The sequence below is a fragment of the Drosophila simulans genome, chromosome X (assembly GCF_016746395.2).
Source record: "Drosophila simulans strain w501 chromosome X, Prin_Dsim_3.1, whole genome shotgun sequence".
Classification (NCBI taxonomy): domain Eukaryota; kingdom Metazoa; phylum Arthropoda; class Insecta; order Diptera; family Drosophilidae; genus Drosophila; species Drosophila simulans.
The window spans coordinates 2,168,149-2,195,164 of record NC_052525.2 but is presented as its reverse complement, the minus strand read 5'-3'; the positions used below and the strand labels follow the sequence as shown (position 1 = coordinate 2,195,164).

Below are 27,016 nucleotides of genomic sequence, written 5' to 3'. Positions count from 1 at the left end.
AAAAAATGCGCATTTTTGTCAAAATTTGTGGATTTTTCGATTTTTGATACCAGGCGATGATAATCAGTAGCGGGTGTCTACTGAAAACCAACTAATCGTTGGTCACCTTCTGGAATTCTTGTTCGCCTGGTAATTTAAACCGAAAAATCTCTAAAATTTGTTAGCAAAATGCGCATTTTTGTCAAAATTTGTGGATTTTTCGATTTTTGATACCAGGCGATGATAATCAGTAGCGGGTGTCTACTGAAAACCAACTAATCGTTGGTCACCTTCTGGAATTCTTGTTCGCCTGGTAATTTAAACCGAAAAATCTCTAAAATTTGTTAGCAAAATGCGCATTTTTGTCAAAATTTGTGGATTTTTCGATTTTTGATACCAGGCGATGATAATCAGTAGCGGGTGTCTACTGAAAACCAACTAATCGTTGGTCACCTTCTGGAATTCTTGTTCGCCTGGTAGTTTAAACCGAAAAATCTCTCAATTTTGCTTACAAAATGCGCATTTTTGTGCAAAATTTTTGGATTTTTCGATTTTTGATACCAGGCGATGATAATCAGTAGCGGGTGTCTACTGAAAACCAACTAATCGTTGGTCACCTTCTGGAATTCTTGTTCGCCTGGTAATTTAAACCGAAAAATCTCTAAAATTTGTTAGCAAAATGCGCATTTTTGTCAAAATTTGTGGATTTTTCGATTTTTGATACCAGGCGATGATAATCAGTAGCGGGTGTCTACTGAAAACCAACTAATCGTTGGTCACCTTCTGGAATTCTTGTTCGCCTGGTAATTTAAACCGAAAAATCTCTCAATTTTGTTAACAAAATGCGCATTTTTGTCAAAATTTGTGGATTTTTCGATTTTTGATACCAGGCGATGATAATCAGTAGCGGGTGTCTACTGAAAACCAACTAATCGTTGGTCACCTTCTGGAATTCTTGTTCGCCTGGTAGTTTAAACCGAAAAATCTCTAAAATTTGTTAACAAAATGCGCATTTTTGTCAAAATTTGTGGATTCTTCGATTTTTGATACCAGGCGATGATAATCAGTAGCGGGTGTCTACTGAAAACCAACTAGGGAATCAGAGTTAACTTTACTTAATAGACATAATGTTTTTGTGGTTTTTTAGTTATAACTTCTCAAAATGAATAGGCACAGATACGAAACGTACCGTTATTTGCAGCTGACAACCTTACCAAACGACCCATTTCACTTTTTAGATTATTTGGTAAAAATAATTTTTTGCGAAATTTTCCCTTTTTTATAAGGGGTTACATCACGATTTTTTTCGAAAAATGGTAAAATTTAAAAATTTTCAGCTGTGAATGCCACTCGAAAGGAAATTAAGCTACGAGTTTAACAAGGTATGGCATTCCGCATTTGATCGGCTATTACAAAAGTTGTGGGTAAAATTCTGATATTTTTGTTACTTAAAATCATAACACATTTGTTTGCCAAGTCTATTGTTTTTTTATTTGTTTTAGTTGGAACTCCGCAAAAATTTTTTACATCACGATTGGAAAAAGGAGAAAACTTTGTTGGGTTTTTGTGGTTGGAAACCTGGATGTAGATAGCGCTCAATCGAACCGAATTTAGCTGCTCACATTTACGGATCAGAAACTTTACTAGACTTAGCGTAGACACGATCCAATTACCACTTATCGAATACTTGAAAATACTCGTTATCAAAGTGCGCTTTACATTTATATACATTTGACATGAAACAGGGTGTAAGATGTAGATTATTTCAATTTGTTAAACTTTTGAATAAATATTATATTGCATGTCTGGCAATATAACACAAAGATTTAGATAGGTCTTGAAAACTTGCAATTTTTATATGAACGTTAATAATTTGAATAGAATATCTATATGGAGGGGTTCCTAAATAAGTTTAGGTAAGCACCAACGCTGAAGAAAAGAATTTTAGGCTTTCACTCCAAGACCTGAGTACATGAGTACTAAATAACAAAACAAAGCGGATAGGTCTGGGTATCCTTGGAACCCCTGCCAACTCTTTTCGGCATGCGAATCGATGGCAGATATGGAAGGGATATATAGCAGATATAGCAGCTCATCGATTATGGCGGGCCGAGTCCATTAATAATAAAAATTATGGGGCGTTTACAAGAGGTTGTCATGACAGTCGCCTGACATTTATGCAACTTTATGAGAAGGAGGACAACAGGACAACGGGCGCAATGGAAATCCACCCCGCCGGCGACCGACGACCGACGAGCGAATGACAAGTCTATCAATTTTTCACACACTCCTCAAGAATTTCGCAGGAGGGGCGGGGATGGGAGGCATTTTCCGAGTGATTAGAGTACCTCCTCACTCTCATTCTCACTCAAGGGTTAAGGGCAGGGCATGCAAAATGCAGTCGGCTTCATTGCACAATTTTCCCTTCGCTTTGTGCGCTGCATATCGAATGCAATAATTTTGACAATTTGCGAAATTTAAACGTCATGAATGGCAGTGTCTTAAATTACAATCCTTCCCTTGCTCTTCCTCTTTTGCTGCTGCTGCTCTTTTCCCTGCGCTGGCCAAGTTTGCATCTGTCCTTCGGGAGAAGGATAGGAAAGTCCTGACATTGACTCTCCCGGAGGATGTCCTTGTATCGCGTATACATGTCATACATGGATACACGACTATCTCTTTCAGATTCGGACCTGAAAAAGTTGCTTTCAGCCGTTTTTCGATTTTGATTATGGGTTTGTGTGCCGTCATCCGCTGACAGCTCAATCGGGACAATGTCCTGTGACGTGAAGTCCTTCGCCTAGGCGCAATCCCCGAAAATATGAAGCGTCATGCTTGGCCAGCCGCAACAACATCCTTGAGATTTACATGACAAGTCAAGAGATGGGACATTTCCTTTTTTAAGGAAGAATCCGCCGGATTGGGAACGAGGATCGCAGTCGTACGGCCCTCTACCCGACAGATGTCAATCAAATGAAATTAACACATCGTCATTGAAGTAGGTCGTTGGTCTGGTTTTCTTGGCTTTCGCTGCCATTGCCACTGGCACGTCCATTTCCAGATCCCTCCCATTTTGGGCTAAGTCGCATTAGGCGCCTAATGTTTTGCTTTCGATTTTTGCGATTTTCGATTTTCGCTCTTTGCCGTTCGCGATTATTGCGGTTGGCTGCGTTTCACAGGCATTTTCTTTTCAGTTCGGCTCGGTTCGATTCTGTTTTCAGCAAACTGCCCCGAGGCCGAAAGGCCCCTAATGGGATTACATAATATCATTAATCAGCCGAGTGAAATCGGAATCGCAATCGGAACTGGAATGCCGCGGCATATGACATGTGCCACCTTCTTCTGATCCGAGGAGAGGGTGGATAGAGGATACACGTTCCGTACATCCCTTCGATTGCAGGACACGCGCTGTAATTATGTAATTACCGATATGGAATACGGAGTGCCGATACCGAAAGCGATGCCCAAAACACTGACCATCGCGTATCGCACTAATTGCATTAAATTGTCCAACACGAACCGATCAGCCAGATGACGCTCCATGCCGTATCATCCCACACTTTTCCGCCGAGCCGATGTCCTTTTTATTGGTATTTGCTTATCGCTTCATGCAAGTTGTTCCAACTGTTTTGATAGGCCTAAAACGAATGCATTTTAATTGGCCATGCGACGTTTTGTGCCGCCGCATTGTAATTTCTTAATTTCGAGCTCGCAAACAGGGGGTGGTGTTTGGTTTTGGGTGGGTTTCACATCGATGTTTACCTAGTTTTATAGAGCTGTTTGCCGTGTTCATTTCCTTTCAAGCCTCGCTTGGTTCGATGACCACTCGACAATTAATTGGGACTGTATCCCTACTGATAGGAATAAGTGCATAAAAAACGTATTGTAAACAATAAATAAACACAAGTTGTTCCTATATTTAGATGATCAGTGATTACAAGATCGCAAAATCCATAGGATCTGTGTCATGAACACGGTCTTTGCTCCTCCAAAAGATATCTCACGAAAAGCAAACCAAGAAAGTCGCACTGCAGGGTTGGGAAAGAAGGAAAGAAAGAGTAGCGGGCATGTTTAGCGAGCTATGACCCTGAGAAACGCGATCCCGAGTTGACCGCAATCATTTCAACTACGAGTACTCCCCCACAGGAGCCAAGTAATGTCCAGTCTTCGGGGTCCTGGCTGCGCAGTAATTGTCGGAAGTGCAACTACTTAGAGGCTGACTTGGACTCCGCGCTTGAGTGAGCTCTCTTCCTTGCGCAGCTAGGGATATCTTGAGGTGGCCTTTAAGTTAATTGCTGCATTTAGAGACGCCGTGCGATGTGGCACTGGCGATAAGAAAGGGCTGTGGGGATCGGAAACCCAGAGGTCCGACAGATGTCAGGGGATCTTAACACGTCGTGCAGTTCGCTAAGCGACTTAGTCCCGATTTGCTTTGTGCGGCGGGTTATGTAAGCCAGCTTACGCTGGCCAGAACTCCGACTCCAACTCCTTGGCAACCCCTAACCCTTTGTGCTCATAATTGAACTGTCTTTGTGTCCTTGCACGGGACTGGGTGTCAAAATATTTCCTGCACTTTGGACCTATGCTAATTCCGGGACAGCAGAACACGGATTTTCATGTCCGTAAAATATGATTGCGCCTAATCCCTTTGTCAAGGCGATGACAAATAAATATTTCCACGATGTCATGTCAAAATATCATCGAAAGGATTCACCCTGACACCATCTCGGATTTTCATTTTTCATTTTCCGATTCTTGGGTATTTCTGAATTTTTTATGCAAATTTCCCCGTGTGCCCTGCATTTTCTGGGGGGTAACTGACGAACGGCGATGACTGTGAGCCCCGAGGTCCCGACGGAAAGTCCATTAAGGTGTTACTCGGGCAACAATCTCCGCCGAGTAATTACAGGCTTGTTAGCTATGGTTGCAACAACATTGCTTTCTCCTGGGGGTGCGACGTTTTATCCCTGACATCTTCGGTTACGTGGGAAATGTTTCTTTTTTTAGGCATGCCTTTTTTGTTCGCGTCCCTCGCAGAACATCACTTACGAGGATCTGGCAGATCGGGATCGGATCAGGGGATTGTCAATCAAGGTGGCAAGCGGATTTCCATATCGCCGAGCTGCAGGGCTAATTACATGCGAAGGATGCGCCGATAGGGTCCCTCCTGACTTCCCCTGTTCCCCGCCCTTGCCCAATTCGTATTTAATAAACTTCGAATGGTCAGATCGTAATGAAATTATAGTTGAATGAGTGGAATATCGCGATAACTTGTGTGGAGACAGTTCTAGAAGCTATAATAAAACGCATCCTTCACAGACACCAATCTAGTTTAGTTTAAGTAATACTAAACCTATTTAGAGGTCCTTCAAGTAACTAAATAATGTATCAGAATGTCTGAAAACTGAATAAACTTCGGAGTAAATTGACTCGATCATCCACATCGGCATTTTAGAGTCTGCTCCGAATCGATTTAGATTTAGGGAAAGCCTTTCAAGAGCTCCTCCTAGCCAGGTAAAAGGATAATAGGCGATAAGTCCGGTAGTCGTAGCCACGAAAGACGATGGGCAATGGACGCAGCTGCAATCCAGAGTGGCCCTCCAACCACCGAACCAATCTGCGCACCTCGGCAGAGCCGCCCAAGACAGTTGCTCTAATTTAGAGACGTTTTGGGTAATTTTTGCGCAAGGAATCGGAATGGGAATTGAAATTGAAATTGGCTCATCTCGGTCCTTGATCCTTTGTTGAGGTCCGGCTGCCGGACATTCGGCACTTTCACGCTCCTTAGTCCAACGTGCCGAGACCCGAGTCCTCGCAGCGTGTGGAACGTGACAAGGACGAGTCCGAGTCCAATCCCGATGCCCAGGATGCGATCAAACAAAGCCAGAGGCCAATAAATCTGCTACGCATCGGCAGCGCATCAAAAACTGACAGGCCGGCTTTGTCTTCGTCGAGAGCTCGTGAGGCGAACAAAGGACGCGCCAATTCGAATTGGGCCGATCGGAAGCGGAGCAGGACACCAAAGCCCGCATCGTAGGATCGTAGCCCCCCGCTGGATCGTAAAACCGGAGGCGCCGACTGCGGTTCCTATGCAAAACAGGCGCCGCCCGATCGGAATCCACCAAAGGATTCCGGAACAGCGGGCGGGAGGAGCCAATAAAGTGCGCCTCATTGTGTGTTGTGGCCAAAGTCCTGATTGTTTTTCGACGGCAAATCAGCTTAACAAAAATAGCAGTACTAATTATTGGTGGTCGAAAAGTTGTTGAAGGCCAAAGTCGAACTTTTTTAAGCCAATCTCATTAATTAAGTGAAATTGGTAACAAAAATAGGAGAATTACTGCAGCAATTCTCTTGCTTTTTATATGTCTTTTCAAATATATTTTTTCATAACATGTAGAAGCATTTTCAGCTTTGGTAGTCTGCAATTTCTGGAAAAAAGGCGACAAAGAGGCTATTGTGTGAGGAATTGGCCATCTATATTTGACCAATACGCCATAAAATCCATTGTGCGTCGTATGGGTCAACCACTGGCCATCGGTGGTCATCGATGGTCATCACCTCGCTTCCTCCCCGATCCGCCCATTTTTTATGTGCGCCCAAACATCTATATTTGCTCGATGCTCGACTTGCTTTCTTCGTGCCCTATCTCATTTTTTAAGTGGACTGTTGAAGCGCAGAATGCCTCTCCATTTCGCAGGACACACCCAGCAATTAGCCAAAGGATGGGCCCGATCCGCACTTTCTTTTGCTCGAGAGTGCAGAAACTGTCGCACATAAATTTTAATTAACTTTGTTTTTAATTGTTGCAAATTTATGTTCGAGGGCTGGGAGAAGACCTACTTCTTGGGTTTGCTCCTGCGAGTCCTTGCTGATTTTCGCTGTGGGCAAATGACAATCGAACAAACCGAAAAGGGATCGGCAGTCGGATCCTTTTTTTCGGATCCCTGCAATATGTGCTCTAAATTATTTGCAATAATTTCAGCCCCGGCCTCTGATTTTTTGCCCACTTCGCATCCTTTCCCTGGCGTTCCTTTGTTGCAATTTACTTTCTGCTCCTTGGATGCAGCAGACATCTCCCGTTGCGTATCTGTATCTGTATCTGTGTATCAGGATCTCCGTCCGTGCTCGCGCTTGTATTTCTATATGTATCTGTATCTGTATCTGCTCTTCATTATGGCATCCATTGTCTTGCGCTGTCTGCCTCAGACGCATCCTTTGGGTGTCCTTTCGTGTGTTCCAGTTTGCGCTGCCTCTTCTTTATTTTTTCAGGGTCACAATTCGAGTCTCAGTCGTCGTCCTTAGGAGAGCATCCCCCACCCCAAATGGCCAGGATCCGTTTGCGAAACTGTCTCGTATTTGACAGTTGACAGTTGGTCGACTTTTGAGTTGGAAAGTTATGAGCATAAACATGATATTTGCCAGGGGCCCGTGTTGCTATTGCCATTTGGCAATTTATCCTTTATATAGTGCCAGTCATTTTTAGTCCCCTGCCTCCAGCGAAAATGCCAGCGTAAAAGTTATGAAATCAATTAATCATTTCGGCTCATTTATGATTTAATGGCTTCACTTTTTTGTGGTTTCCGCTTAGAGTCGTAAAACGTAAAATCCCCACAACCTTTTCGCAGCGCGTTAATGAAGTCGCAAACTGGCACTTTCCCACTTTCCTACTGTCCTACCGCCCAATGCATCGCATGGCTATATGAGAACTTTCCCCTTTCGCAAACACTTTCCCTCCGTTATGCAAAACGCAAACAAAGCCGCGCGACAAGCATTTGATACACTTTGGGCACTTTGAATGCCATTTCAGGCGGCGCGCAGCAAATCAAATATCGATAAATTTCGCAAACAATGCGAACACGGGCGCATTAATCAAATGCGGCAACAATAAAGCAGCCCTATCTGTAGGATCCAGCCAAAGTGGCCGATCTGCATGTAAGCACATATGCAAAGGCGTTCGAAGGGGAGGGTAATACCGATCGAGCCTGCCAGAGAGGTTCGAGTAGCTAATTCACACGTTCAAAAGGGGTAAACTAAGCTGCTCGCACACAATTGTCCAAGTAAACACGACTAACTTACAACTCATAGCTTAGAACATATAATCGTAGGAGGTGCTACCCAGTACTCTTCACATCTGGATGGTAATCGGGTTGAGCACGCATCTCTAGTGGATTCGCGAACTTGCAGTCGAGTATGCAAATCCCTCCGGCTTCGCGGCGCAGGACCTCAGGAGCGCAGGACCTCGGGACGCCGGCTGAGTGAGAGTGAAAGTCAAGTGGCTCTTGGCGACGCGCTCTCGCTCGAGCACGCGTGCAGGGGAAAGGGACGGGAGATGCAGGCCGGGCGGAGCGGTAAAAAATGCATGGGCAATTTGCATACAGCGATCGGGACTGGATCGTGACTTCGGGCAGTCCTTGAGGCAGGGTCCTTGGGCTCGTTAATTAAGCGTAAAATCGTCGCACACGAAATGCCGAAAATTCAAATTGAATTTGAGAGGTTTTCGTGTTGTTCTTTATCCATTTTGTGTTTCGTTGTGTCCCTAAAAACCGCAGAAAATGCGAGGATTATGGTAATTTTGTGTGGAAATTGCCGGTGAAGACTAGCCGGGATACGCCTTGTTATGCAGGATGCTCGTTAAATCATATTAATCAACATGCCGGAATCCTTTCTTAGCGCTGGAAACTCTCTCAAAAACCCATTTAATCCTTTTGTGCGGCTGTGTAAACAGCAATAACTCAGCGCCACAAAGAGAATCGAAGGACTCGGGGACAAAACGAGGGCAAATCGAAGGGAAAAGAGGTAAAAAGTAAGCAAAAGGAGCGCATTTCGCAAAGTAAACGCTGAAAAAGAGTTGAAAAGTTGAGAAATTCGCCATTTCAGTGGATGGAACGGGGCAATCGATTAACTACCCCTGCACCCTTTTTGTGTCCCTATGAAAGGATGAAAGCCGATCGGAAGATAGTCACATGAACACATACGAAACAAAACTACTTTCACCGCAAAAAAGCCGAAAAGGATAACGTGCGAAATATACGATCCCCGTTAGCGAAAATCTTTCAGCGATCGATCGCAAATAAAGATATCTCCAGGGGACCAGAACCCATTCAAGGATGCGCCTTTATATCCTGAACTAGATCAGACCGCCAGATAGCCAGCCACGTCGGTCACGGACACTTTGAGTGATCCAAGTCCAGGAGATGACGAGCTGCGATCACTTGAACGTCACTTAGGATCGCTGGTCGATGATCACTTGAAGATCACTCAGGGATCTCGACGATCACTTCATCTTCAGCTGGTCAAGAGCCACATATGGGGGCAGTTATCTTTGATCTTGTCATCGGAAATATAATCTACTTATTGGTTCCACATTTCATATTCATATGGAGGACTGCGGCTGTGCTTTAAAATATAGATCACTACAAAGGTTATGGGAACCATATCCTTTTACCACAGAACAACTCAAAGTCAAATCCTCACAAGTTGTGAATTTGCACGGCATGAGGTCCTTATATTTGTAGAAGGAACACCTATTAAAAAGTTGATAATTTGATAATGCATACTGTGTACAAACTTTTCCCGTGTTAGGTGAACAACTGACGCTTTGCACAGGACTTTTCCCAGAGTTTGTAACGTTTTTCTAATGCTTCCTTCCGGAAGTGGCAAACATTTTCAATTAAAGCCGCCCAGTATATTAATTGCATTTGCGGCCGCTAAAGAGCCGCAATTAATACTGATACCGCGCTACGACAAGTGGCTAAAATGACGAGGTGCTGTCGGCCAGGAAGTTGGACTTGGCATGGGCTAATTAGCCGGCCAACCTGGCTTCCCTTCTACTTTTTCCGTTCACTGTTTTCCAGCCTGTTGCTGCTCTAAATGTCCATTCAAATGAGGGGGAGACAAGGGCGAAAGGAAGCAGACTTCCTTGAGGGGAATGAAAGCAAATTTAATAACCAAGCGCTGGCCGATAGACATCTAGATGTCATTTTCGTGTGGTGGTGCTGTGGATGAGTGGCTGGATTGGAGTGGGTGATTCTCGGCCGGTACTGGGAACTGTGGGAAAGGACGAAGCCAAGCACTTCTTAAAATCTTCATCAAAGTATCAGATCTTGTGGGCTAACAGATATAATGTGAATCTATACTTTCATATTCTAAGCTAAGCTTCTGACATCCTCGAGCTTGTTGCTCAAGTTCCTCGAGATCCAAAGACAGTTTGATACCACACACATCCATCCTTCGGCCAGAAAGAGAGCCTTCTCACCCAAAGAGAGAGCGCCGGAGAGAGCGAGTGTCCTTCTGCCCGCCGGGGTGCCTCTTGCGCAACAACCCCTAGCCCCGTAACCCGTAGCCATTAACCCCTGAGCGCCGAGCGGGTATAAAACGCAGCCCGCTCCCCGTACCGCTTCAGTTTGTCAGCGAGAGCGTTCGAGAGCAGAAGACTAGCAGAGTCTAGAAGTACATCTTTTTTTTTGTGCACCAGGAGCAGCAGAAACAGAACCACACACAACATGCTAAAGTGGACGGCATCGGCGCAGCGCCTGAACGAGATTCCCGTGCACGATCAGGATGCCAACCAGCCGCAGAGGAGGAGGCTGCAGAGAAGGCAGCGCCGTCAGCGGAGGGCCACCATCGCCAACAAGGAGAACGTGCCCGACACCGTGGGCTACACCTCCACGCCAGTGCCCATTTCCAGGCTGCTCAACAGTCCCCTGGTCCTGGCGCCGCTGAGCGATATCCGGAATGTCACCCCGGAGGCAGTGGTGCGCAGTCAGGCGCCCCAAAGGGTACAGAGTGTGCGATACGCCACCACATTGCCACGTTTTGCCGAGGATTACTCGCCCAACGGACTGCCCAGTGGTCAACACTTGGCGCTGAGGGGCCTGGCTCCGTTGGATCCCTTTCTGGGCCAGCCACGCTACATAGTGGGCTCGGGTGCAGGAGTTAGCAAACTCAAGCAGCGCAGACTGGACGAGGACTTTGTGGCCACCTTGGAGCCGGAGTTGCAGGAGCCGGCAGTGCTGAAGCCACCCACCCCCAAGGCGGAAGTGCGTCCAAGCACACCGCAGCCCGCCTCCACGCAGATGGGGGATCAGACTTTGGATCGCCTCATCGATGCCATCTTGGATTCCGCCTGCAAGGCGAATGCCAGCACCAAGAAGAAGCCGAGAAGGTCCACCTTCAATTTGCGCAGACGCACCTTGGTCAAGCAGCAAATGGAGTCGAACTGCCCCCAGGAGGTGCTGTCACCATCCTACGCACCTGGAGACGATCCGGCCGCGGATCTGAGCTTTGGTCTGGTTCCCCTGCCCATGCACAACCTGATGGCCACTCCGGAACCAGCCTCGCCCCTATCCAAGATTCCACACAACTTGCTTGTCCAACTGGCCACTCCAGTGGCCCCCAAGTCCGCCCCCTGCGACAACACCTTCTGCCTGGAGACTCCAGTCAAGGCTCTGAAGAGGACCCGCAAGGAGATCGTCGCCAAGGAGTCCCCCATTAAGCGCTACAAGGTGGACGAGCGCAATTACTTCGAGGTGGGATTGGCCCTGCCCTCATCTATATATGTCTGAGAAGAGGTCCTTTCAAACAGATCCTCGGATAGCCACAAAAAAGAGAAGAAAAACTAATTGCGAGATGCAAATGAAGACGAGGAAGCGAGCAACGCTGACAAACGGGGGGAAAACGCTTAACTATGACGCTTAACTAGTTCCTAAGTCGTAAACTAATCTTCTTTCAATTACTGTACATAATTTCGTAGCCCACCTTAATCACTATTTATTCCAATTACTAATATGACCTTTTTTTTTTGCTGCTGTTATGTAGTTTTCGAATATACCTTTTTTTTTCATTATTTAATTTTAAGCAAATATTTGTAGAATATTTATTGCTACTTTAAGTTACACAAATAATTATTTTTTTAAAATAAAAGCATTAAATCAAAAACAATGAAGCACACTTTTCTTTTCTTTTGAAATGGGAAATACTTTATATATCAGCTTTTTGTCATAAATTCCAAAATGTTTTTTGAGTAACTTTGGCTACTTCCATGAGTATTGACGAATATCCATATGGGATAGTTTTGAATCGAAATGGTAATATTTGAAATACCTTGGCTAACTTCATAGTCTAGAAAGGTGTTGGCATGTATCCATTGAAACCTAGTCTTTAAATGCTAGGTTTATAGATAGATAGATTTCCGAAAGACGAAAAAATTTTATTTTGTTGTGCCATAGCATCGCATTGAGTTTTCGGATGAATGCGAAACATCTGCGGTCACCTTCGTCACCTACGCAATATCCCAGCTCGTGCCGATTGCATTTTGACCTGCGGATACGCACAACGTGTATTTACACAGTTGCTTGACCAAGCGATTTGCTTTGCTTTTCCAGGCGACCAAAACAAACAACGGCGGTGCAGGTTGGGAACTGGGAATAATTGAATGCCTGACAGGTACAATGGCACGCCCCGGGATCTATAATCAAGAAGAAAAGGAGAAGTCAGAGCCAGCCAACAGCTGGTCCACTCCTTGTTTCCGAGGACTCGGGACTCTGCGTCCGCTGTGCTGCTCAATTGGCTATTTTCCCATCGAACTGGCTGCTCAAGAACTATATGGCTATATGTTATTAATTCATTCATTGTGACCGCTTTTGAAGAGAACACATTTTGCGTACACTCGCTTATCATAATTTAAATCCATTTCAAAATCATATTTTACAACAAATGAGTTTCCAAAGTCATCGAAACGAAATCAACCCCCGATTTCCGCTTTTGTCTGTTAGCTTTAGAGCGTAGAGAAATCCAACCAGAAAGCGTTTTGCACATATTAGTATCCTATTAAAAAAATCGTAGGCACCCTTGCGGATGTCCATGTTTCGAAATGAAATTATGGGAACTGCAGTGTCCAGCTAGAAAATCTAGCTATGTTTCCATGCTCCGACTTTTGGCAAGAACATCATCTCTAATCCTCCGGCACATGACACTTGTTGGCACGTTGACGCCCTCGCACACACTTTTTGGCACTGTAACTCGTTTTGAGTGCGGTATGGATGGTATCCTTTACCTATACCCATAGCTATACCCATAACCATGCCAGTACCTGTCGCTGTTCCGCAGGAGCCCTACTGTTGCGGAAGGAACCCGCTTAATCCCCGGCTTAGCAACCTGTCATCGCATCGCACATTTCTGTGGGCTTGTCCCTAATTTGTAGACCATTTAGACTGCGATGCGATAGATAATTGAATTATTTTTATTGTTCGCATTGGACGACCGGTTATGTGCCCCGCTGGGCGCACTTGCTCCGCTCGACCTGGCCAGCTGTGCTCACCCGCATCGTTAGACCAATTTCCTAATGCCTTCGTCTTGGGTCACACCCCTTTTCCCGTTCTAACCCTTTTAGCCGAACTCGGCCCGTAGAGCCATCGAATTTACATTTCTTGGCCCGTTTCCGTCTTCGCCCCCTTCCGCACTTCCTTCGGGCTGCTTGGTGTCACTTGGTTAATCGATAAAAATTTAATTAATTGCCTGTAAATGTGATAGAAACAAGCGTCCCCCGGACGGGGGAAGAGCCAGCCATCGAGTGTGCAGAGCATGGATGATCATCGGTTATGGGGGCTTCTGGATCCTCGGCAAGGCGTGGAAACTCTGGTCACAGCTGACAGGGCACCGGAAAAGGGGTACGACTCGGACGAGCTATGTCGCCAAAGGAACTACTAGGGTCAACAAGCAGTTGTGTAATCGAAGACTTTTTACTCGGAAGTCAGGTAATTTAAATGATCAGTTGTTTTTAAAATCATACCTAATCGTTTTAATGCCAATGAGCGCACTGCAAACTCTGAAAATGTTTGTATAGTATGCAAGGGTATATCTCCCTCCACTTAAGTCGTATAAGTACAATAATAAAACCCGATTTCCTTCGGGTTCAGCTTCTCCTGCGCACATTCTTCTCCACTCCTTCATTATGCAGTTAGTTAATCAACAGCTGGCCGCAGAAAGAGGAAGTTCTGCGGCTGAAAAGGATTCTGAATTCAGGATTCAGGATTGAGTCGAGGGACCACCGCTTCGGGGGCAGGAGCAGATTTCGCCAGATGCCGATGCATTCGCGGATTTTCGTACGCGTTGTGCTGTTGATTGACAAACAAGACGTCGTCAGCGCCGCGGGCGAATGGGATTCGAAGGAACCTCTGCCGCGCCCCTAACCCCCTAACGCCCCTGCCTCGGAGTCAGAATGCCAGCGAATTTTCGCACTGGCCCCGGGGCAGGCAACTTTCTTTTGCGAAGGGCAAGCTGCAAGAGCCTCCTCCCCAAAGCAGAAACCGCAGAGGGAAACGCCAGAACCCCCGCTAGAAAGCTGGTAAGCCGGCTTAGAAATCCGTCTGCCATCCGCCGTCCTGGCAGGACACTCCACTGCCGCTCGAGGTCCCGAGGATTCCCGAACTGTCAGTGAGTGTGTTCCAATAATTGCCAAATATTATGCAAACAATGGGCATCCAAACTGAAATCCCCGCTCGCCGCGTGTGGCACATATTTAATATTTAAATCCCGGCAAGGGTGGTTGCTACGTAATTATAATTCATTTTCCAGCGCGAGCTGCTGCAATCTGTTAATGATAAACAAATTTTCCAATGCAATCCGAACAGCGGCGTTGACAAAGAAAAAAAAAGTGAAGGAGAAAAAACCGAAGCAGAAACTGAAACTGAAGCGAAAGGGTTGCAACATTTCGTTGCCGCTGGCGACTTCAAAATCCAGCGGATGGATCGCAACGCTGGTGAAATGGGTTTTTGCAAGTCTGCTAATTAGCTTTGCGATCGGAATCGCATCGCATCGGGTGAAGTGGGCAACTAGCAAGGTGTGAAAGTCAAACGAGCGCTGCACTGTGAGAAATTGAACTCAACTCTGGTGGTTCATTTCATGCGAAAATGCAGCAAGCATCTAGGATGTATAGTATGTATCTGTACTACTAGCCAGCTAGCCAGTCAGCCAGTCAGGACTGAAAGTTGTACGGAGAAAGGACCTTGTATGTTGTGTGTTATGCACAGTAGCAGGGTTACCATGTCAGTTCGAAGTATTACAATTTTACTCGCTGTGTAATGATGAGTGGGCAGAATACGGAGTGTAGAATGTCGAATGAGTATGAGTGATCGGCAAATGACGACGCAGTTCCGCCGGATCGGAGTGACAGTTGGCCGTACGCTATACGTTATTTTCTATATGCTATATGCTGTGTGCTATATGCTGCATGCCATATGCCGCCGCTTCCTCGGAGTGCCACGTGCCCCGTCTGTTGCCGCAGGTCAAAAGGCACACAGGGCATGCAAATTTGCAGGCGACTAATGATGCAACAGAAGCTTTTTGGGCCGGAGCTAGCCACCCCATGTCCATGTAAGGCTGAGTAATGGCTGCAGTGCATCTGCGATGTTGCAATGTTGCACTGTTGCTGGTGGCACATTGCAAGTCGCTCGTCGCACGCTCCACGAAAAGGGGGTGACTTGCACGGGCGACAAAACAATAAAAGTGAATATAAAAAATGGGAATGCGAACGAAACGCTTCCGGGCGATTACACGCGTGCCGCCGTCCCTCTTCTATTTGGGTGAAAATTTACATTTTTTCCAGTGGCTGTAGCTGCTTGCTGGCTGGCTCATGAAAAACAAATATGAGCGAGTTTTCAAGTCGAGTGGAGGGAAATTCGGGAAACTGGCCCGAGTGTTTGTTGTTTCATGGGCAGTGAAGTGGACAAAGAGCGCGCGGCTTAAACGTTTTGTAAATCGCTGACATTTGCCTGTCAGTTCGTCAAAAAAAGTGTGCATCGCAAAAAGGGGAGGGGGCGTGGCCGGGCGACACATTTTTAACGGTCCTTCGTCCTGGTTTCCATCCTGGCTTCCATCCCGCAACTGGTCCTGATTGACATGATTCGCACTTGACTTGCTGCGCAGGCGCGCATTAAGTGAGCAAAAGCGTAAAGCAGGGAAAGAGCAGAGCACGAGCACGAGCAAAGCAATAGCAACAGCAAAAGCAAAAGCAAAAGCAGACGTGGGGGTGAAAGAGCGACCGGGATCGGAATCGGAATCCCAAAACCGGGTCCTGGCAACAGGATGATCATTGCTCTGAGTCGCGCTAATCGCCTAATGAAGCCAAAGCACTTTTATTTATTTATTCATTTTTTTCGCTTTCCGTTTGCCATCGCTCACACGCACAGTGGGCTGAGTAAACACAATTCCAGCACGAATTACTAACAAGGAAATAAGATATATATATACATATATATGTTTGTGGTTGCAGCACATTTGCAATCAAGAAATATGTTTACCAATATACTTTACTTAATAAAAAATTTGCGTAGTAACGAAAAAGTAAAATAAATCATACCAGAATAATCTGTATTAGCCCTGCGCGACCCACTGTCCCGGCCACTCGAGTCCGCCGCGGTCTGTTGCTGTCTCGTTTTAGCCCTTGGCTTTCCATCTCCCCTTTCGCATGTCGGCATTCCCCGGGGTGAGGTAAGGTATAGGTAACGAAAGCAACTTTCGACGTTAAGCTGCGCCAGTGGAATGGCATCGAATGGAACGGGGAGGCGGAATAGCAAGGTAGCGAGGGGTGGGTAATGCAGATTTCTATCTGATGGGCAAACAAAAACCACAGTGGGTGCAGAGTGGTGCCGAAGTACACCACCACCACCATGGAAAGTGGGATTGGTGGCATTCAGATGCGAACGCCATGCAACGTCATTGGCAAAACAAAGGCTGTCGTCGTTTATGTTAATTTATGTGCTATTAAAAGCGGCGCGGGCACTTAACTCGTCATTGCCCCGGGCCTAATTCCGCCGAATGCTATATGCGATAAGCCACATCCTTATGATTGGACGCACGTGACCCAAACGGACGCGGCCGGATCGTCCGCCCAATAATCGCAACCTGAATGAAACTAAGCCACAAAAGTTGCCTACGACTAGTTTTGCATTTAGCGTGCTCAGTGACGTTTGCCTTTGGCTTATCGAGAGGTTTTCGTTGGCAGTCAGTTTAGAAGTATGTATTATTCGTCACTAAAATCACATAAAATACATTCTTAGCTTCCAACAGACTCCGCAGAATCGGGTCTTATTCCTGTTTTTGACCATAACTGCAGATTTAAAAATCCATTTATCGGCGAGTGCTTTGGGAAATCCATTCGTTAGCCGTTAATGAGGTGCCGGAATTGATTTAGCCACCATGACAAATTAAACTGCGCTCGCCTAATGAGCTGCCAAGGGTTTTCATCGGGAAAGCGGCGAAAAGCGATGATGGAAACTGCTGAAAAGCCGCGCACAAAAGGGCGCAACAAAAACGATTTTTCTTACATTGGAAATTAAAAAACGAAACAATGCCGGCACACAAAATGTGTCGAAAAATGCACAAAAAAACAGGAGATATTTTTGGGTGTGTGAATCGACCGCACAAACCCCTTGCTAAACTTGCTTTTGTGGAGGGTTTGTTTTTCCTTTCTTCGCTAGACAAACAAAGCATTTTCCCATTTTTTGGGTGCATTTTTTGCGGATTCGCACAAAAGAAAGCGAAAAGTGGCAAATGAAGCGTTGATAAAACGCTCAAGTCACGTTTGTTTTTCGCAAGACGGCGCCCGATTTGAGTAGAAATTCGATCATAGATCATTCCATCCTATAACTATGTACACCTAACCCATCGGATCCGAAGAAGAATGACTAGAAGGCAGCTGTGGACTGCGATCATTTGCTAATTGCTGTCAAAAGTTCTCAAGCCAAGTAAAAAATGGGCAATGCGAATTTATTTATAGGAATTTAATGAGCGTTTTGCGGGGAAATAAAAAAAAGAGATAAAGTTGGGGAAACGAATCTTTTTCCATTAAAATGCATGGCATATAAGATTATTCTACGCACAGAAACCGACTTATTTCCAAACCGTTGCATACGATATTAACTTGAAATCTAAATCCGTTACCTTACGTTGAATTAGGGCGAACAATCGATTAATTGGCTATTATTTGCTGTTTTGGTCAGCAGCCTCCCGTTCTCGCCCTGATCTATAATTCATCTTCGCCGGACAGCAGCTGCTGGTGCCGTTGATTATATAGAGCGCTCCCTGTTGTACAGGCCTAATTGCATTGAGTGGACAGTCAACGCCCAACTTCAGGTTTTGGGCTTAGGCTCTTCTACCCGCTATCGGTGCTAATCTAAAACGTTTCCCCTGTTTTTTGTCGGTGCGAGTGTGTGGGCATTCAACAAAACAAACGCTGGCCACGTGTCCTTGGCCGCATGGTGGTGGGGGTGGAGCGGGCAGCGGGCAGCGGGTTGGTAGGGGGAGGGGTGGTGTAAGGACATGCTGGTGGAGTGACCGCAACAATGGTCGCGTTTAATTACAGTTATTGTTGCACCCTTCGCCCCGCCTCGCATTTGCATTTCCATTTCCACATTTATGGTGTTTCCACCATCGGCACGTGGTGCAATTGTACACTGAACAAAATGCCAATTACCCGCAATGATCCCCGCTGGGAAATACCAATACCATGTAAGCAGGATTCCGCTTCACAGAAAGTGGCCAACTCATAACGACTAGAGAATATTTCTCCCAGTGCACTGGACAATGGGCCACACGCGTAATTAGCATAGCAGTTGAGCTCAAGGAGTTACAGCCGCGACAATTGCGCATTCTTTGGAAAGTTCAGGACGTGTAACCGTTTTCCTTTTAATTTCTCGACGCTCAGCGAGGAATGAAATTTATGTAAATTAAATTAAAACCCAAGGATAAAGTTCAGACCAACAAGCGGAACGACATATGGCCAAAACGCCGAACAATTGCCGACGAGCTGGAGGCGCATAAATTTCAAGCAGCGTCGCCTGTCAGCGCCCACATCGGAAGCCTTCTCCAGCTCCACGGAGCACAGCACCCCGCTCTCAAATAAATAATAAGTACACCCAGTCCGAACCCTTTTGGTAACCAACTGGGCGACACTTAAGATAAGGATCGGGCAAGCGACCAACTGACACGCCCTTCGCAGGAGGCAACTTTGCCAGCCAAGTCGGTCATCATCACCGCGATGCTCGTAATTCGAGTCGGGCTTGATTGAGCTTCTACTTAAGATCCTTAAGACTCTCGCTGCTCCAGAATTAGTTTGCTATATAGGACATAACCTCGAAAGACTACACTGCACTAGGAGTATGGGTTTGGTGTACGATTATCTCTGATCACAAATAGTTGTACTACAATTGGACAAGCTTCTGGGTAATCGCCTTAGCAGGGGCACTTAACGGACCTATATCTCCGCCAAGAGATCATCACTGGAAACATGGCGTGCGACTGGCATCTTCGGAAACCACAACAAATTAGAGAGATCGTAAACCTGGTCTTCATTCACAGTGATTCCGGGATCTTATCGTCGATCTTGGGAGATCGTAGGGAGCATCCAGCAGTGCGGATGGCTAGCACCTACAACCGTGTGAAGAAACCCTTTCGTCATGAATGCATAACTAGGGCTATAACTTTGCGAACGCATCATCGCATCTGATCGACATTTATGGCGCATAAATTTCGCCTCACTTTCTACTTTCTAGTTTCTGGCTGTGCTCCCTGCCCTCGTCACATTCCCAGTGATTCCTGGCCAGGCCAATTAAGTGCATCGAATCGGACCCGGGATTCGTCACAGATTGACATGGATTGCGAAAATTTAAATACGGACATGGTGAAAAACTGACAGCGGACTGGGGTGGCTGACTGCCCCTGAGTGTCATCAAAACAATGTTTGCCAGCTAGTTTATGAGCTGCGCCCCATTTCCCAGCCGATTTTGCATGTTACCTTTCCCGCTTCGCATGCATTTTCCCTCACGATTTCCCTCTACCTTTTTCAATTTCACATTAATTTCTCTTCAATGCCCCGTCCCCAGTTGGGATCGCATTCGACTGAGGTTCATATGCAAAAACGCTGACCGCAGCGAAACGTCCACAAAAAGTGGGAAAAGTGTCATAAAAAGTGAGACAAGAGTGTTTGCCCAACGTTTTCGGTGGGTTTTCATCGGCGTTTCGTCGGGGGTCATAAAAAACTGAAGGAATAACCAACAAACCCATTTCCCTGGTCAAGGGCAACGGCAGGGCGTCGTCCGTATATGTATCTTTTGGGGTGTCTTCGAGGAATGGGATTACGGATTACTGATCTGTGGCTGATCTCCAGCTGAATTTATTCGCCGACCAGCGGGATGTCCTTCTGCGCTGAATGGAATGTGATTAGTGTCCTTTCAGTGGCAGCATTATTCGTGATCTTGGCTGGGTTCCGGGATCAGATACTGGAGACACTGGGTTATGTAAACTGCCTATGGGGTCTCGAAGGTCTTTGCTCTGACAAATATTCCATTTCTTATTTATTATGGGAAAAGCATAAGAGCTAAGTTAAAAGTATTTCCCATTCGTATAATCTAGCCCAGCTTTAGCATAACATCTTTCTGACACCATTTGGATCCTTTTGATGTTAAGGCATATTTTTTCGACTTTTTTTGTTGGAAAATTCGACCGAATCTGACGACCATTCATAACTCGAAGCCTGGTTATGAAAATTGCCGCGTAGACCATAATTTTGCACATTGATTTTCCACTGTCCAGCAACAGAGGACAAAGGTGCCGAAGAACCCGGCAAGATGGAAAATTTCATGGCTAATTGGCAGCGTGTCCATTGGTCAGCAGCTGCTGGAGGAAACTTCCTCGAGGACCACACCGATCTGCTTTAGTTTCTGACTTTGATGGAAGACGATCGGCAAAGGAGATCGAACCCTGACTGATTTGCATTCTCACGATTTGTTTGATCGCAGGACCAAGAAGAATGCCCCTGCAAATGAAGTAATTTCATGTAAATTATGAGACAAGCGCCCTGTTTGCCGATCGCTAAACGAGCCATAAAAAATCCACAAGAAAAAACCCCGGGAAAACACACAGAAAACGGAATGGAAATATACAAAAAAATCACCCATAAGAAATCTCATTAATCTCTGAGGTATTTACCTTTATATGGCACCGAGTCTCGGGGTGGGGATTTGATTTTGAGGTCTAGCCCAGGATATGCAAACGCAGTGAGGGTCGAAGAAGTCCACAACAATGATCGCATCCAATAAATTTACCTTTGATTCCCTATTAAAATCTGTTTGTTCTTGTGGTCAGCTCGGCGAAAAATTCACGCAACGCTGCGTTTCGGAAAGGAGGATGTTTGGACCCAATCCCGGCTTATGACAGTTTTCGGCCAGTTTATGAGGACTTCATTAAATTCGATTTAAGATCGCCGCGAGATCGCCGTGGGAATCGCGCCAAACCGCAGAACTTACGACTATAGTTAGGCCGATGACATACAGTATATGGGGCACCAGTAATGGTTACTCCATGGATGTACAGTACGCGCCGGAGAAAGATTAATGATGCAACTGCTCGGAGCTGTCACGAAAAGGTGTTAGTGGCAAGCTGCAGGAGAAAGGCAGGACTATGGGACCATAGGACCACAGGACAACCACAACCACATCCACGTCCACGGCGTGCTCAATATCTAACAAACTTGTCACGCAATGCCACTCTGGCCTGGTCATTAATCATTCCAATCAATCCGTCAGGGAGTTGCTGCGATTGTGGTGTGGGCTCATCTGCGGTGTGGTTTCCACTGCTGTGCTGTGTGGTGTGGTGCTGTGGTGATGTGTGGGTTGTCCTGCCTTGACCAGGACCTCGACTGACATTCTAATTAGTGCTCGGTGACAGCTCGCCCCGGAAATGGACAGAGATCGGTGTGGAAGCAGCACTCCAAGTGAGCGATTCGAGCTCGGATCAGGGGGTTCAAGTCGAGGTGCTTAAGTGAGCCATTAAGCCAACTCGTGGGCGACAGATCGATCGATGGACCATGGTTGATCGATCGGTTGCGATGGGCACGGGCATTCGATGGCCCAGTTGTCAAAGGTGTGGGTTCATCAGCAATCAAAGATGTTTGGCGATTCTGCCAGATCTTTAACCTCAGTGCTATCTATCTATCTATATATCTATATGAAGGATTGTTCGCCATTGTATTGTATTGTATTGTATAGTTATTTGAAAGAAGTAAACTAACTTCAGATGGCTAGTTGGAAGAATTGAGTTATTAAATAGTATTTAACCCTTAGCTATCTATCTGTTGTAGGAAATCCATCTGCAGGCTATACGCTGTTTTCCCTTACGAGTATAAAGTATAAAGGCAGACATTTTCAATTAAATTTCGGCTTTACTTTTTTTTTGGCCGGACCCCACGGCGATCGTCTAAGGACTCCGGCAACTGCCGAAATTAAGATCCTGTCGCGGATCGCAGGCTGCATCCGCATCCGAAAAATGCGCTTGCGAAGGAAATCAGAGCCTGGGGCCTCGTAAATCAGGCTGCCTAATGTCATTCGGCGACTTGACATGCTGCATAACAAGTTTCTTAGTTTTTTTCCTCGGGTTTTTGGCTAAAAAGTGAGCTGCATTATTTCAAATCCCCGTTTTTTGCGGCGGGTTGGTTCGTTTTTTTATATTTTTTTGGTTGGCTGCCTGTCAAATTACTTGAGGGCGCCGCAATGTCTGAGAATTATTTGTGGGTACGAGGACGAAAAGGATGCAACTGCAGACACAAGACACGAGGGCCACGGGATCTGCAGTGCAGACAACTCTTCTCTCATTTTCGGGTGGATAGACCTTTTTTTCGATGCGGCGAACCCTGAGAAATGCAAATTTGGCGATGGAAAAAAACTGAAATTTGTTAGGGAATAAGAGTGGAAAAAAGCGCTGCACTAATTTGATGTTTTTACGAAATGCAGTCTTGGGTCTTCAGTCTTGAGAAGGGTACTGCCCACCCCCAGAGTTTTTGCTCCTGACAACAGTCAGCAGGACTTTGAAGGACCTCAATGGCTCGAAGCGGTGTCTGCCATTTTTTGGTCATTTATCAAATTTCAAGCAAAAGCAGATCAGTGTGTCTATGTGTGTGTGTGTGTATGTGTCTGTGTGAAGTGAATATCAAAACAAAACAAGGACATCGGAGTCGTTTTCTTGCTCTCTTTGCGGAAAGTCCTTTTTCGGGGCGCGTCTTGTCGGCCTGTCAATCAAAAGTCCTCTTCGATTTTTCCAGCTCCCATTTCCATTTCTGTCCCTGCTCTCTGCACATATATTTTCAGCATTTCCCACATTTGCATTTTCCCTGAGCAACTTAACTTGCATGCAAATTTCTCACAAATCCCCGAAATCCGCAATATTTATCGCTTACATGCCGAAATCAAGTTTCGCACAAATTAGGCAAATTTCAGGCCACCAAATATGTCAAGGGGTTTAGGTTCGTGTCAACCCAAAGGGCTAAAAGGCTAATGCCTAATGCATTCGCAATTAGACGGCCAAACCCTCGACTCCATCGAGATTTAAATTGAATTTATAATCAATTTAGATCATTTTTTGCAATACAGCTCTGCCAACACACAAATGGCAAATCCACCCCGAAATGCCAGGACGTAACCCTTCCACCATGCGAAACGCTGTCTCTTGTTGTTGCTAATTTCGATTCTAATGAAGCGCGAATTACGAAAACATGGAAATCGTATCAATTACAGAGACAAAGATCAGCCTCAAATCTGCCCTCGAATCTCATCCAGCGCGGCCATGAAAAGCGCAAACATGATCGAGTTAGGGGAAAGTCCTTTCACAGAACTCTTGCATATTAAAAAATCAAATGTGGCGGATGTGGGCTGAATCACATTGCGAAATATCCAAATATCGCGAATTATGGGAATGAAAACTTTAAACTCTTTGCTCGTGCATTGCAAATGTTTGTTTTAATAACGTACGGAAGCTCCTTAGCTATAAGAACCTTTATAAACCCATCAGTAACATAACTTCTCATCAATAGTCAGCTAAAAACGTGACTGTCGATTCAATGACATAACAGATATACAGCTGTCCAAATTTTGACTTTTGACTAAAGGACTTGAGGATCTCGAGCGGTCTCAGCGGGTTTGGGCAACCGTATTCTTAAGTACTCTCAACCGAAGTTTCGGGAAAACTCAGTTTTCCACGAAAACCCGGCCAACCAACTCCCCCGCAATCCTTAAGGGACACGCAATGGGAATCGCATTGCCATTGCGATCGAATTGAATTCTCTTTTGGGTCGAAAAGTTGATGGGAGCTCGTAAAATGCCAAGATCGACAGCGGACGTCACATAAACATGGCCAACCGGCTGCTAATGTAGGGCACGAGTCCTTCAATCCTGCAACGCTGTAAGGATGTCGGGATCCGATCCGGGCATCTGGGCAAATATTTACCGAAGCTTCGGCTCGTAAATTGCCGCCTACACACAATGCGATTTCGGGACCAAGTACAAATCAAAGTGAAAGTAATGACCGGTATCCCTGGACAGAGACATTAGGCTACTGTTTTTGTAGTCCCGAAGATCTTGGCTTCTGCTCCTGCCGTTTCCCTCGGCAATTGTTCCACATTTTGGACAACACACGAGACAAATCTGGGCTAAGACACCTTGCGACGTCGCCGTGTGGGTTTCCTTTCTTTTCCCACTTTTTTTTACAGCTCGTCGCCAGCTGGCCGGAGACCGGACCATTGTTCGACATATAGTCAGATATATATGGGCAGGGGCAAACGGCAAAGTCTGGCAAACACAAAGGATCCAATCTACCGGGATTTACCTGCTTAGCTGAGCGACTCTGTTCTTTCACCGGAAGAGCGGTGAGAGTAGAGAGGAGAGGTTCAACAGGAGATTCTAGCACTTTTCACACAGCGCCCCCTGTTGGACGGTGGCTGAAACTCAGATCAGCTGAGGTCCTGAGATCCTCAAATATGGACAACAAATCATTGGGATCTTATTTATTTGACATTATTATCGTAAGATGGCTTATCTTCTTTTCCTTCTTCAGAGGAATGGTAATAAATCCCCACGTCCCTGTCTCAAACATTATCATTCAGCCCCCCTTCTTCCTGTGCTCCAATTTCGTAGCCCCACTTGCTTGGCTATCTTACCCATAAATACATATATGACAGATGACGGATATCTGTTGATACAAGCAGTCCTAGCTTCAAATATTCCTTATCTAATCTGTAGTAGTAGTTTTAGTTCCGTTTTTCCCACAGCCAAGATTCCGTTAGTCTGCCCACAAAATCAGAGCCCAAGAGAGAGGCTCTCTTTAAGCTGCTCTCTGGTGGTTGGTCTTCCACTTCGTTTAGCTTCGTGAGCGCTTCGGCTCGCCTCGGGTCTCGGACGAGCCTTCGCTGAAACGTGCGCTTGCGCCGACCTTCATTTCCGTTTCTGAGCTCGTGCTAAGCAGACACGTGAACTTCATAGCAGCAAGGAACGAAATTACCTTTGGCTTGAAGAAATTAGTTGGTTTATTTTTTTTCGTGCAAAGGATCTATCAAAATTTGTGTGCCGCCGACGCGCAAGGATCACATTCTTAAACAAAATCAGTGCTGTTAATCAAGTTGAACCTAGGCTAAATCGAGTTTCAGTTCGCCAGGCGACGTAGTCGCAAAAAGATCAAGTTACCAGGTAAGTCCATACCCAAAAGACATACAATCTGCGCCGAGAAATGGATCGATACGTCCATTTAGATCGATCGATCTGTAGATCGCTCGATAAGCTCGGTTTCCGAAGCGGCGGCACACCTGGAAAAAACAATTTCGATCGCACCCATGAGGTAGCCGTGTTTGTCTTTGCTCTAGCTCTAATTTTAATTTAGCCAAGGAAAGGGACGAATTGACGTAAGTCCCTAACCCCTAGAGACAGCGATCCCGATCCAGATCTCGGTACCCACAGTGAAAAAGGGGTGGTGCGTTCTCTAATACATTTAATTTGTTGCTGTGTTTTTTTTTTCTTTTCCTCAACTTCTTTTTTCTTACCACCCCGAGCTAATCCTCCGGGCACAAGTCACACACACACGCACATTCTTCGAAGGATCTTGGGCTAGAAAGAAAATATTTTTTTGCTCGCCTTTACCGGCTGCGTTTGTGTAGTTTCGCCCGGCTTTTCATCTTATTCTGGGGCTGGGGTGACGTTTATGGATTACACGAAAACCCATTTTCTATCTCACTCTCCGTGAGAGACAAAGGCCAGGATCTTTGGGACGATCCTTTAAGGCCCCTTTTGGCTTTGCCGATCGCCGCATTTTTGCAAAATGGCATCATTATGCTGGGGCGTAATTGTTGCGCGCACACACGCACACTCACACACCGAAAAGAAAACGCACATCGCAGATCTCAGACCATAGAGCCATAGAGCATCCTTTAAGACTCCTTGTCCAAAGGACCCGCTCAATTTTATGGTTGGCAACCGCAGCGCAGAAATCTGTTAGGGAAATTAGCATATGTTTAATTTCAATTTAAATGCAAACCTGAAATTCGCAAGGAAAGCGACGTACGAAGGACCTGGCGAGGAACTCGTTTGCCGCCAGAACAATATGCAAATTTCCTGCTTTGTCCTGCACTTTGTTTGCCAGCTCGCCCCTTCATTTGTTGCCGTTGTTTTTCTGCCTCGAAATTGTCTGGAAGAGTTCCCAAAAACCGAAGGACACCAGAAGAATGGGAAAAAAACGAAACCAGATCGGAAGCCGTCGCTCTGATCCCCTTGTTTGGCAGCCAGCTGCCAAGGACCAAGGACCTAACCGGGCATACCCGATTTGCCAACCAGATCCGGAAAATCATCCAGACTAATCTGTTCTATATCTTTACTGGCACCAAGCTGTTAACAGTTGGAAATCGCCAAAAAACCTAATTAAATTCAACATATTCCGGCTGCTTTTTCACTCAGCGTGCCATATCTCATCCAAAACTTGCCCAAAATTTGATCGGAATACTTATATTTGGTCGTTTTGATTAACCCAAAAAACATGTATTTAAATATTAACGAAGTAAAAAAAAAATTTTTTTTTCGAAAATTTACAATTTTTGTGATGGTACCCCTTACAAAAATTAAAAATTTCGAAAAAAAAATTTTTTTTCAAATCGAAAAAATTGTAAAGCCTAATAATTAAACATATAATTAGGAGTCTAAAAATGTCTTCCACTCTAAAATATTTCAACTTT

General features: G+C 45.6%; 1 protein-coding gene and 1 long non-coding RNA gene across 4 annotated transcripts in view; one reads left to right on the top strand and one right to left on the bottom strand.

Moving 5' to 3' along the window:
* The window catches only part of LOC27208245, a 43,095-nt gene that overhangs the window by 14,005 nt on the left and 2,074 nt on the right, over window positions 1–27,016 (bottom strand). The gene's annotated exons all lie outside the window — the stretch shown is intronic.
* LOC6724959 lies at window positions 10,292–11,916 on the top strand. Its single transcript, XM_002105959.4, has one exon. The coding sequence runs from the start codon at window positions 10,479–10,481 to the stop codon at window positions 11,538–11,540; it is 1,062 nt and encodes a 353-aa protein (XP_002105995.1). The 5' UTR covers window positions 10,292–10,478; the 3' UTR covers window positions 11,541–11,916.